The 13,974-nt window shown below is 33.9% G+C and overlaps 1 protein-coding gene across 1 annotated transcript in view; it reads right to left on the bottom strand.

Annotated features, from left to right (window-relative positions):
• LOC115423108 (copine-9-like) overlaps positions 1-13,974 on the bottom strand; it is a 275,059-nt gene that overhangs the window by 45,171 nt on the left and 215,914 nt on the right. The window contains exons 10-11 of the mRNA XM_030139830.1: positions 814-855; positions 414-489 (exon numbers count right to left, since the gene is read on the bottom strand). Of these exons, the coding sequence (XP_029995690.1) occupies positions 414-489; positions 814-855 (118 nt within the window). The remainder of the gene's footprint in view (positions 1-413; positions 490-813; positions 856-13,974) is intronic.

The following is a 13,974-nucleotide window of genomic DNA, read 5'->3' as shown; positions in this document are numbered from 1 at the left end:
AATAACGACTTTATTCTCGTTAAATAAGAGTTTTTTAAAATTACGACTTTATTCTCGTTAAATAATGACTTTATTCTCGTTAAATAACGGCTTTATTCGCATTAATTAGCAACTTTATTCTTGTTAAATAACGACTTTATTCTCGTTAATGAGTTCTTTTTTAACTACGACTTTATTCTCGTTAAATAACAACTTTATTCTCGTAGTGACAAGCGTTTTTTTTTTTTTTTCTTATGTGGCCCTAATACGCTGTCGTAGTCAGGCCACTGGGGGCAGTAGTGCACCTGATAAGTCAGGCCAGAGGGTTTTCAAGCGCACACACGTTATGTTTTTTCCACCTGGCACCAACAATTAAGACCAAAATAGTATTTACAAGTTTCCCATGATGGTCCAGCGCTGCGGTCATATCTCACCTCATACACATTGAACTGGTTTTGGCCTCGAGACAGTTCTCTGTAGCTGGTGGTGAACTCGCCAATGAAGTCATGGCTGCAGGCAAAAACAACACACACACACACACACACACACACACACACACACACACACACACAGGCATGAAAACCAGTGTTTGATCTGTGATAAATGGCCTCATTTTACATTTATCTACCGTACATATCTTTCCCATATTTACTCTGACAATCTTTCAATTTGTGTCTGGTTAAATCTCTTTTCTTACTTGAAAACAGTTGTTCTTTAATGCTCTTTTCACGTACTGAATACAGATAAAGTGTTACTTTCATTTCCTACTGACATTTCAGAGACATCATTGTTAAACATCTTCCTCTGTGTGTGTGTGTCCATAGATGGTTTTACCTTCCGTCTCGATCCCAGTCATACACGTCGATTTTCACAGTCCTGAAACAGAGAATATCTGTCAACTCCCATCAATAAACTCCTTTCACTCCATCACAAAGAACAGCCAGACATTCGCTAATTCAATACTGAAAGGGTTTTGTAAGTTACATGAGTTCTGAATTAAAAGGCACAGACACATCATCTATTCAACACCAGAAGAGAAAAGTCAATCAAAACTCTGTATGCACTTATATATTCATCAAATATACAATTTTAACTGTGAAAAAGCCAGTAAAAGACAGTGTAGCAGTCCTGCTCTCACACAAACCTTAAATAATGATAATAATAATAATAATAATAATAATAATAATAATAATAATAATAATAATAATAATAATAATAGTGGATTGGATTTCTATAGTGCTTTTCTATTAATACATACTCAAAGCATTGGATCCATTATTCATTCACTCACACATTCACACTTACATAATAATAATAATAATAATAATAATAATAATAATAATAATAATAATAATAATAATAATAGTGGAATGGATTTCTATAGTGCTTTTCTATTAACACATACTCAAAGCATTGGATCCATTATTCATTCACTCACACATTCACACTTACACAATAATAATAATAATAATAATAATAATAATAATAATAATAATAATAATAATAATAATAATAATAATAGTGGATGGGATTTCTATAGAGCTTTTCTATTAACACACACTCAAAGCATTGGATCCATTATTCATTCACTCACACATTCACACTTACATAATAATAATAATAATAATAATAATAATAATAATAATAATAATAATAATAATAATAATAGTGGAATGGATTTCTATAGTGCTTTTCTATTAACACATACTCAAAGCATTGGATCCATTATTCATTCACTCACACATTCACACTTACACAATAATAATAATAATAATAATAATAATAATAATAATAATAATAATAATAATAATAATAATAATAGTGGATTGGATTTCTATAGTGCTTTTCTATTAATACATACTCAAAGCATTGGATCCATTATTCATTCACTCACACATTCACACTTACATAATAATAATAATAATAATAATAATAATAATAATAATAGTGGAATGGATTTCTATAGTGCTTTTCTATTAACACATACTCAAAGCATTGGATCCATTATTCATTCACTCACACATTCACACTTACATAATAATAATAATAATAATAATAATAATAATAATAATAATAATAATAATAATAATAATAATAGTGGATTGGATTTCTACAGAGCTTTTCTATTAACACATACTCAAAGCATTGGATCCATTATTCATTCACTCACACATTCACACTTACATAATAATAATAATAATAATAATAATAATAATAATAATAATAATAATAATAATAATAGTGGATTGGATTTCTATAGAGCTTTTCTATTAACACATACTCAAAGCATTGGATCCATTATTCATTCCCTCACACATTCACACTTACATAATAATAATAATAATAATAATAATAATTATAACCAACTGGGTATAGATGCATTCAGGTGCATAGAATAGAAGTAGGGTAAAGCCACTATTCCAGGCAGTAGAATCACACATATGTCACATCTGGTTGTAAAGTCTGCTGTCAGTCACATATTTAACCCCGCCCCCACTAGACTGAAAATGTCTGTGATTAAAGTCTGTATGATGGTCTGTCTGTAAGAATAGATACAGAAGTCTCATTTTCTAACTTTCTAATTTTCTAAGCCTTTTGTAAACTTTTTTCAAGGCATCCCCTTCCAGTAGACTTCTTCATTCCTTCCCTTTTTTCATTTCTGTCCACATCTTTGCAGTGACCATCGTATCATTTAACTGCTTACAGATAAAAGACTATTAACGCAACCATTATGTCATCTTTATTTATTTTTTTTTTTCTTTTTACATGATAAAAATCAGTCAAACTGTGTGCCCCCTTTTCTTTTTCTTTTATTTTGTTCATTTATTTTTCCTTCTCTCTGAGCCTTTGGGTTTGTGTGTGTTGTTCTGCCTTGGACTAGTTTATTTGTATTTGTTGATGTAGATGCATATTTAAAAACTGAAAAATAAAGTCTTTAAAAAAATATATGTCTCATGTTCTCTTATACCACTAGAATAGTCATTATGGAATTTTTGCCCATGATGCACTGCAGCTTTAACACATTGGATTGATTGTTTTATAAACACTTGCTAGGAGATTATTTTATTTATTTGTATTCCCCCTCTCTGATCAAATTCTGTAGAAGCACCAGCCAAGTCTTATCTCCTCTGACTGAACAAAAGTTTTCTAAAGGTTTTCTCAAAATAAACTTAGTAAAATATCAGGCGGTCAGTATAACAAAGCCTTTTTGGTGCAGCATCTTACTAAAACATGTACTGACTTACTGTTAAAGAAAATCGTTAGCCTCATAGCATAATTGCCTAAATCATACTTTTGGCCAAATTATGACATCTGCGTAACTGTACTCTCCAAACACTGCTGACTACCGTAATTCAATGCAGATATGTACAAATTAACAATACTATGTCACAATACAGGAAGGTCACCTGTGGCATACTCCAAGGGTCGGTGATTGGTCCAAAACTTTTTCTGCTCTTTATTAATGATATTTGTAATGTCACTGAATCATTAAAATTGATTATTTTTGCGGATGATACAAATATGTACTGTTCTGGGAAAAATCTAAAGGAACTTTTGTCCATGGTTGAAAGGGATTTAGAAATTCTTAAAACTTGGTTTGATGTCAATAGATTGTCACTTAACATTAAAAAAAATAATAAATTTAGGATTTTTGGGAATCATAAAGAAATTGATGGGAATATTACATTAAAAATATGCGATGCTGAAAGTGAAAGATTGTTTGATATGAAATTTTTAAAGGTTGTTATTGATCACAAATTAACATGGAAACCACATATTAGATATATAAAAGGAAAGATTGCAAAATCAATGGCAATCTTGTATAGGTCCAGAAATATACTCAATCATAAGGCACTACATATAATTTAGTGTTCACTTATACATCCTTATATGTCATATTGTGTGGGAGTGTGGGGCTCGACATATAAAACAACTGTAAATACTAGAGTCCTCCTACAAAAACGAGCCATACGTATTATTAATAAGGCCGGTTACTATGAACATACTAATGAATTTTTTATGAAATCCCATATTATGAAATTTAATGATTTGGTTTAGTATAAAATAATGCAAATAATGTATAAAGCCAAATTAAAGTGACTCCCTATCTGTGTACAAAGGTTCTTCTCAACACATGAGTCTAAATATGATTTGTGAGATGTTTGTAAATTTGTTGTACAAAAAGCTAAAAAAGAGACAAAAAGAAGATGTACATCTGTTGTTGGAGTTAAACTATGGAATGAGGCCAGCATGGATTTAAGAATGTGTAGCCCATTTTTGATATTTAAAAAAATGGTACGTAAGGCAATTTTTGAAGGATACAATTGTTAAGATATAATAAGAAAAGGTAAATTATTTATTTTTGATTCTACATTAAATTACCATTAATTTGGTGGTTAAGTTTTCTATTTCTCTGGTTTATTTTCACCTTTTTATGTTTCGCTTGTTTGGTTGCTTGGATACATTGTTTTTTTTTGTTTTCTTTTTTTTTTTTTTCTTTTTCCTATATTGGATGCTGAGTAGTTGAATTTGTTATGTAGGGCAGGCATTAATATAAGCATTTTGCTTCTGCCTGTGCCTTTTCAGTCATCAACCTGTTGGTAAAGTTTATAATGTTTGAAGTGTTGTTGTTGACACTGGTTATTATGTGATGACTCAATAAAGAATTTCATCAAATCACAATTTGGCCAAAAATATGACTTTGGTAATTATCCAAATAAACTTGTCCAAACGTATCCAAATAAACTTGTAATTATCCAAATAAACTTGTCCAAATAAACTTGGAAAATATCAGGCGGTCAGTAGAACAAAGCCTTATTGGTGCAGCATCTTACTAAAACATATACTGACTTACTGTTAAAGAAAATCGTTAGCCTCACAGCATCATTGCCTAAGTCATACTTTTGGCCAAACTGTGACATCTGCATAATTATACTCGTCTAACACTGCTGATTAATTCTATGCAAATATCACAATTTGGCCAAAAATATGACTTTGGTAATTATTAGGGATGCACCGATACCACTTTTTACAAGTACAAGTACTTACATTTGAGTACTTGCTGATACCAAGTACCGATATGAGTACTTAATGATCCCATTACAGTTCTTAGTTCCTTTTGTAAATGTGTTTTATTGTCGTTGTCATTAGTCTGACTGGAACAAAGTGCTGCTCCTGACATTTAATGAGTTGGAATGAGCATTTCTCAACCAATCCACCAGGGGGCGCTGCTCTTAATTAACCAAACTGGACAAATACCACGAAGAAGAGTAAAGTTTTTTGAGGAGAAGAAGAAGAAGAAAGTCAATAATAACAAACATGGGGATGACAGAGGTAACACTAATGCTGCATTTCCACTACGTGCAACCAGCTTGGCTCGGCTCGGCTTGACTCAGTATTCCTGGAGACCGTTTCCATTACAAGATACTACTGACTTTACAGAACCTGGTCGTCATAGCAATGCAGTACGTTATTTCTGTGTCGTCTGTTCAGAGAGTTGCTGAAAACTCACTCGATGCGTGTTGTCTCGTCTGAATTTTTACGTCGGCCACCAAAGACTGAATCTCCTCGACCGACTATGGTGTAGTTTTGGGCTGTTATCATGTGGATTAATGTACCGCTATATTTACTGTCCACTTCCGCATCTGTTTTTTGTAAAACAGCCGGTCACAGAGAAAACTGTGTGACCAATCAGTGATCTGCAGTGTTTACACATCACGGTTTGGTATCTGGTCCCCAGTCGTGGAACTTCGGCGGAGGTGATACCAAAAAAGTAGTACCGGCTACCAGATTCCAGGTCCTTTTTCATAATGGAAATGCAAAAAGGCCCAGCCGAGTCGAGCCGATACCATACAGTGGAAACGGGGCATAATATGGATACTAATGTTGATATTGGTGCAGTTGTATCAGAGTACTTTTGCCAATACGACAAGAACACACGCTGAGTATCGGACCCGATACCTGATACTGTTATCGGTATCGGTGCATCCCTAGTAATTATACTTTGAGGCTAAGGAAATGATAAAAACCTTTAAAAGTGTAGGCAATTCCTCAGGTGTGTTTAACCCTTTCATGCATGAATTATGAGAACATTAATCAAGATTTTTTTTCTTTATTCCTCTTTGGGAATTAAAAAAAACGATGTGATTATTATTATTATTTTTTTTTTTTTATGAAGCTATTTTTCAGTGAGTTTTTGAGTTGCAAAAATGTCCACCAAGCCGGACACCATGTGTTTAATTTTTGAAGTAAAGAAACATGTATTTACTGATATACTGTGTGAAAACTATGAAATAAAAACATTAAATGCTGCTGATTTGATGTTTTCTCACATTTTAACATACACTACAAACAAAAAGTTATGGATATTTTTAATTTTTGGGATATTTTTTCAGTTGGGATCTTTGCACAACGCTTTTTACTTTTTTGCGTGTGAATTGAATTGAAACACATTTTTTTAAATGACCAGACATACAGGGGTTGGACAAAATAATGGAAACACCTTCACCTCAAGATGATAATGCCCCAATCCATACAGCTAGAATTGTTAAAGAATGGCATGAGGAACATTCTAATGAAGTTGAGCATCTCGTATGGCCGGCACAGTCCCCAGACCTCAACATTATTGAGCATTTATGGTCAGTTTTAGAGATTCAAGTAAGACGTCGATTTCCACCGCCATCGTCTCTAAAAGAGTTGGAGGGTATTCTAACTTAAGAATGGCTTAAAATTCCTTTGGAAACAATTCACAAGTTGTATGAATCAATACCTCAGAGAATTGAGGCTGTAATTGCCGCAAAAGGCGGACCTACACCATATTAAATTATATTTTGTTGATTCTTTAAGGTGTTTCCATTATTTTGTCCAACCCCTGTAGTTTTATGTACAAATGGCAAAAATGACACAAAAAATGGTCCCCCCCCCCCCCCCCCCCAAAAAAAAAAAAAAAAAAAAAAAAGAAATATCCTTAACTTTGTGTCTAGTCATGTCTCACTTCATGGACATAATATGCCAAAAAAAGAAAAACACTTTTTTTGTAATTACCGTCTAATAACAATAACAAGGAACTGATTTACACTTGAACATGTTAGATCGGGTTTATCAAGAACAGCAAAGTTACAGTAATGTTTTCAATTGCAGTGTGTGGGATGGTGCATAAGTGTCCAATGGTTGGCTGATATGCAACTAAACCAACAAAACTCATGAATGTACAGGGTGTCCCATAAGTCTCCATACACAGGAGACATAATACATATGGTTCTAACATGTATTTCTTTATATTTCTTCTTTATAGTTCTTCAGCAGTGGAGGACACGCATTGAAATGTGTTCCCGACAAAATGGCAGTCATATAGAGCATATTATATAAATAAAAATGGTTTATGTCAAGAAACGTTTATTTTTCCTTTGTATGGAGACTTATGGGACACCCTGTATAAGAGAACAGCAGTAGAATAGATGTCCACTGTAGTGACTACTATGCATGAAAGGGTTAATAACAGAAACTGGTATATTCTTTGTATGTTATTCTAAAGGTCTGCTAAAGTGTAAAGTGGTGTTAATGTGTGCTAATGAGTCCACCTGAAGTACTGTGGGTATCGCTGCAGCTTCAGCCTCAGTCTGAAGATTTTAACAGGAAGCAGATACAGCTGAGACAATCTCAATAACACCAGTGCTGGTCTCTGGACACCATGACCGACTGCTGGCATTATTCTGACTGCCCCAGCAACCGCTGATGTCATCCACCGTCCACTTCTGCTTCATTGGATTGGAAGTGTGTGTGTCTCCTACAGCACTTTAACCCATAAAAACCCAAACATCCACTGGAGAGCAAAAGCATCTAATGATCTAAACTGTTTAATACCTGTTGATCCACTAATCCAGGGGTGTCAAACTCATCATACACTGAACAAAAATATAAACGCACCACTTTTGTTTTTGCCCCTATTTTTCATGAGCAGAACTCAAAGATCTAAAACTTTTTCTGTGTACACACAAGGTTTATTTCTCTCAAATATTGTTCACAAATCTGTCTAAATTTGTTAGTGAACACTTCTTCTTTGCTGAGATAATCCATCCACCTCACAGCTGTGGCATATCAAGATGCTGATTAGACAGCAGGATTTTTGCACAGGTGTGCCTTAGGCTGGCCACAATAAAAGGCCACTCAAAAATGTGTAGTTTTATCACACAGCACAATACCACAGATGTCACAAGTTTTGAGGGAATATGCAATGGTCATACTGACTTCAGGAATCTCCACCAGAGCTTTTGCCTGTGAATTGAATGTTCATTTCTCTACCATAAGCCATCTCCAAAGCTGTTTCAGAGAATTCATGAAGAAGACTGTGCGAGGAAAATGGTGGTCACACCAAATACTGACTGGTTTTCTGACCCCCCTGGACCACCCAATACAGTAAAAGTGCACATTTTAGAGTGGCCTTTTATTGTGGCCAGCCTAAATCACACCTGTGCAATAATCCTGCTGTCTAATCAGCACCTTGATATGCCACACCTGTGAGGTGGATGGATTATCTCAGCAAAGGACAAAGGAGAAGTGCTCACTAACACAGATTTAGACAAATTTATGAACAATATTTGAGAGAAATAGACCTTTTGTGTACATAGAAAAAGTTTTAGATCTTTGAGTTCAGCTCATGAAAAATGGGAGCAAAAACAAAAGTGGTGCATTTATATTTTTGTTCAGTGTAGTTCAGGGGCCACATTCAGCTAAATTAGATCTGCAGTGGGCCGAACCAGTAAAATAATAACATAATAATATACAAAAAATGTCAACTCCAAACTTTTCTCTGTTTTAGAGCAGAAAAAAGTAAATTTACATGATGAAAAGGTTTACATCTACAAACTGTCCTTTCAAAAGATGTAAATAACATGAACAAACTGAAAAAATAAGTGTAATTTTAACAATATTCTGCCTCAGTTTATCATTTACACATGTACATTATAACTTACAGATCACAGTGGATCTACAAACACACAAAACATTTAATAACAGGCAGAATATTGTTAAAATTGCACTTATTTCTCTTAAGACATTTCAAATTGTTCAAATTTGTTCAGGTTATTCACATTTTTTGTGAAATTATACTTTGTTTTTGTGTAAATACATGAAAATATTTACATTTACAAAGAGAAAAAAATGGAATTGTCATTATTTCTATGTTATTATGATAGTATTTTACTGGTCCTGCCCACTTGAGATTGAATTAGTCTGAATGTGGAACCTGAACTAGAAGGATTGTTAATATCTTAGTGGAATTTCTGCATTTCACAAATTCATCCCAAGGGCCGGACTGGATCTTTTGGTGGGCCGGATTTGGCCCCCGGGCCGCATGTTTGACACCTGTGCACTAATCCTATCAATTCATGTAAATAATTGGTGTAAAATACAGTTTGTCATCTTTTCATGGTCGTCAGATATGATCCATTTGGACGTTCAGAGGCTCTGTAGTGAACGTGGAAACACCATCATCTTCTACAACATTGGTTCACTAATAAAAACCCATGGAGTTGGATCAATGAGAGTGGACGGACACACTTGGTTTATGTCAGGGGTTGGCAACCGTAAAACACTCAAAGAGCCATTTGGACCAGTTTCCCATAGAAAAGAAAAGCCAGAGAAAACCCCTGAGAAAACTAGAATGAATATAACACCATCACCCCCCCCCCCCCCCCCCTTATGCTATGAATTAAAAAAAACAATAGCGTGTTGCATTCATGAAATCAATGAACTGCTGTGGAGAAAACCAAAGTTAATTTTTGCATGCAATAAAAACACATTTAGAACTCTGAAAAAAACAGACAGTGGGTTGAAGATTACCTTCAAGTGAAATACTCAGTGTCTATTTGAGTCCTTGTACAGTATTTATAAAATAATAAGCTCAATTTAACCCTTTATAGGGCACTCATAGAAATACTCTGAAATTCTACATTTCAACTTCAGTGTGTTATTGGAGGACCTAACAAGACTTTATTACAGGGGGTCAAACTTATTTTCTTCTGGGGGCCACATTCAGCCCAATTTAATCTGAAGTGGGCCGGACCAGTAAAATAATAGCATGATAGCCAATAAATAAAGTCAACTCCAAATTGTTTTAGCGCAAAAAATTACATTCAATTATGCCAATATTTACATTTACAAACTATCCAAACAAAAAGGATGTGAATAACCTGAAAAAAATGGAATTTGTTAAGAAATATAAGTACAATTTTTATCAATATTATGCCCCGGCTTATCATTTATACATATGCAGAAAACATTTAGTAACAGGCAGAAAACTGTTAAAATTGCACTTAATTTTCTTCAGTTCTTCATTTTATTCAAGTTATTCACATGTTATTGTTAAAGGATAGTTTGTTAATGTAAACATTTTCATAATTTAATGTTTTTTGCACTAAATCAAAGAAAAAATTGGTGTTGTCATTATTTATAGGTTATTAAGATATTATTTTTGAGTTTGATGCTCTAACTTGCACTTTGCAAATCCATCCCACGGGCCGGATTGGAACCTTTGGCGGGTCGGTGTTGGCCCCCTGGCCATATGTTTGACACCAGTGCTTTATTACTTTTGTGAAATTTTCCTAAATGTTTTATTGTTGTGTAGAAAATCAAGGTCACTGAAGTTACCATATTTGTTTCTTTACCTGTAAGTGGCAAAAAATAAATAAATCCAAGAGGTAATAAAAATATATATAAGAAAAACACATGTAAAATGAAAGGAACATGTATTTAAGAACATTAGAACATCACTTTTAGAACATCAGACCAACATAAGTGCTGTTCCAGACACCTGTCCACATCCACATTATCCCTTTGAACATCATTCCTGACATTAGTACCATGTGCATGTGTTGAAGCAAACTATGGCGAGCAATTTTAGGGAAATACTCATAAATGGTTACCAAGACTAAATTCCGTACCCTGGATGATAGATCTTTTGCCATCGCTATCCCAACCCTGTGGAACTCCCTGCCCCTTCACATCTGGAACTCTGACACACTCACCTCATTCAAAAGCCAACTCAAATCTCACCTCTTCAGATCAACCTACGACAACTGACCGCCTGTTCCACCTTCATCCACACAGCCAAAATTGGAGAGTTGAATCAACTCCCACAGAGTTGATTTTAACTATTTTTCAGAGTTTATATAGGTCCACACTTTACGAGTTAAATTAACATTTTCATTGGAGTTAATTATTTAACACTATGCCAGAGTTGCCTTTTTAACTTAACACTGACTGATTTAACCCTTTCATGCATAGTGGTCACTCCAGTGGACAGCTATTCGACAGCTGTTCTCTTGTATATTCATGGGTTTTGTTGTTTTAGTTCCATATCAACCAACACAGTGGACACTTATGCATCATCTCATAAACTGCAATTCATACCATTACTGTAACTTTGCTGTTCTTGATTGGTTCTTGAGTGGAAATCAATTGTTAACTGTTATTTTTTGCATATTATCTCCATGAAGTGAGTAAAACTAGTATTAGAATACATTAAAATGTGACAAAACATCAGATTAGCTGCATTAAACATGGTTTCATTTCACTGTTTTCATATCACTTGATGATATTGGGTTTTAAATACATGTTTCTTTGCCTCAAGAATAAAATTCATGGTGTAGCTGAGTGGACATTTTTGTAAATCTATGAAGAAAAACTCAATCTCATTGTTTTTTTCATGCCTAAGGAGGAATAAAAACATAAAAAAAAAAACTCAACTAAGGTTCTCGTAATTCATACATGAAAGGGTTAACCACCAACACTCACAAGAGTTCATAAATGGACTGAACTTATATAGCGCATTTTCTATACCTTCATGGTATCCGAAGTGCTTTACAATTCCTCACGTTCACACACACTCATACAGTGACATCAGTGTCTTGCCCAAGGACACTTCGACATGTGGACAGTTGGAGCCAGGATTCGAACCTTCTGGTCATTGGACGACCCGCTCTACCAACTGAGCCACAGCTGCCCTTCATAATCTCACCGACCTGGGTTAAATTAGCCCATATGGATTTATTATTTACACTGTCAGAGTTTCTCCTTTAACTCAAACAGAGTTAAATTAACACCATGAAAGTAACAAAAATAACACTCATTTTACTTAATTTTCACTCTTAAAGTTGTGTTAATTTTAATCATAAAAAAGTGAATCCATTAAAAATGACATAAATTCAATGTGAACAGGATGATTCAAAGAAACCTGATGCATTTTTTTTTAGAAAATTAATTTTTCCTCTTGTTTCTCTCTGACAGTGACAGTCTGATAGAAATTGCACAGGTTCTATGAAGGGGCCAGGCAAATTAACTATAAAGAGATGCAAAACAACACTTCTCCTGAGTTAATTTCCACAGGCTTGACTAACACTTTTCATTAACCCCAACTCTGAATGACATTTAACTCACAGTGAGTTAAAACTACACTTTGAGAGTGAAAATTGACTCTCAAATGTTTAACCCTGAAATTTCAACTCTCCGATTTTTGCTGCGCACCTTCATCCACCCTTCTCTCATGTATTTTCTTTTCTGTATCTGTCTCTGTCTTTTTGCTTGAGTGCTTGTTCTTTGTTTGCCCTTTTATATTAGCTCTCTAACTGTTCTATAACTGTATTTGCCCTTTTGTTGTGTGTTTGTTCCTTGGCTGCTTATTGTAAAGCATCTTTGAGTACCTAGAAAAGTGCTATATAAAACTGATGTATTATTATTATTATTATTATTATTATTATTATTATTATTATTATTATTACATATGTAATAATATGTAGCTGGGATAAGCTCCAAGCGACCCCCATGACCCTAGTGAGGTTAAAGCGGGTTCAGAAAATGAATGAATGAATGAATGAATTATTATTATTATTATTACTATTATTATGATTATTATTATTATTATTATTATCATAGACTGGTGTCTGCTGCACAGGGTCAGTGACCAGTCCAGCCATCACAGCCCAGCTAACTGGACAATACTGGACAAAAATTGCTACCGGTGCTGGAACAACCCATGAAGGAAGCAACATGTTGCTGACCATGACTGACTGATGGAGCAGTGACTTAGGACTTGCTTGTACTTGACAACGATCTATGACAAAAGTTACCCAATGAAACCAGTAGTATTATACATGATCTTCTGAAGTAGCTAGCAATGAAAATTCACTACAGGTACCCTTTAACCCTTTCATGCACGAATTTTGAGAACCTTAATCAACATTTTTTCCTCAGTGATTTTATTCCTCTTTAGGCATGAAAAAAACAATGCGATTGAAAATTTTCTTCTGAAAAATAAATTAAAATAAATAAATAAATAAGAATAAAAAAAAAAACATTAAAAAAATAATAATGAAAAAAAAAAATTTCTTATGAACCTATTTTTCATGAAGTTGCAAAAATGTCCACTCAGCTGGACACCACACGTTTAATTTTTGACGCACAGAAACATGTATTTACTGATAAACTGTGTGAAAACTATGGGGAGGGCTTGTGTTTCTGGGGGTTTATGCTCAGGAGAGATCTACATAATGTTACCAGTTCATGTCAGAAAAGATATGTAGTGTCTTAAAACTTTAATAAAGATACGTGTAAAAAAAACAAAAAAACAAAAAGAACAACAAAATTCATGAATGTACAAGAGAACAGCTGAAGAATAGCTGTCCACTGTAGTGACCAGTATGCATGAAAGGGTTTTTGATTTTGATTTGATTTGATTTATTTATTTCGAACATGCAAAAAAAAAAAAAAAAAAGAAACATTCAAATGGACAGAATCTATCTTCAAGCACATACAAGTCTGAATTTTGCCTGGTCAAAAAGGAGTAGGAAGAAGTATGAACTTATTTAATCCTACCCCTCAGTGCTTTGCACCTTTATCACTAACTTGATACAAGAGTCAAACAATAATATTTTCCTAATTTTAGCATCAAACCACAACAAATACATAATACAGTAACTGAATTACACCCAACAAAATGAT

This window comes from Sphaeramia orbicularis, chromosome 7 (genome assembly GCF_902148855.1).
Source record: "Sphaeramia orbicularis chromosome 7, fSphaOr1.1, whole genome shotgun sequence".
Taxonomy (NCBI): Eukaryota; Metazoa; Chordata; class Actinopteri; order Kurtiformes; family Apogonidae; genus Sphaeramia; species Sphaeramia orbicularis.
This window is presented reverse-complemented; position numbering and strand designations above follow the sequence as displayed.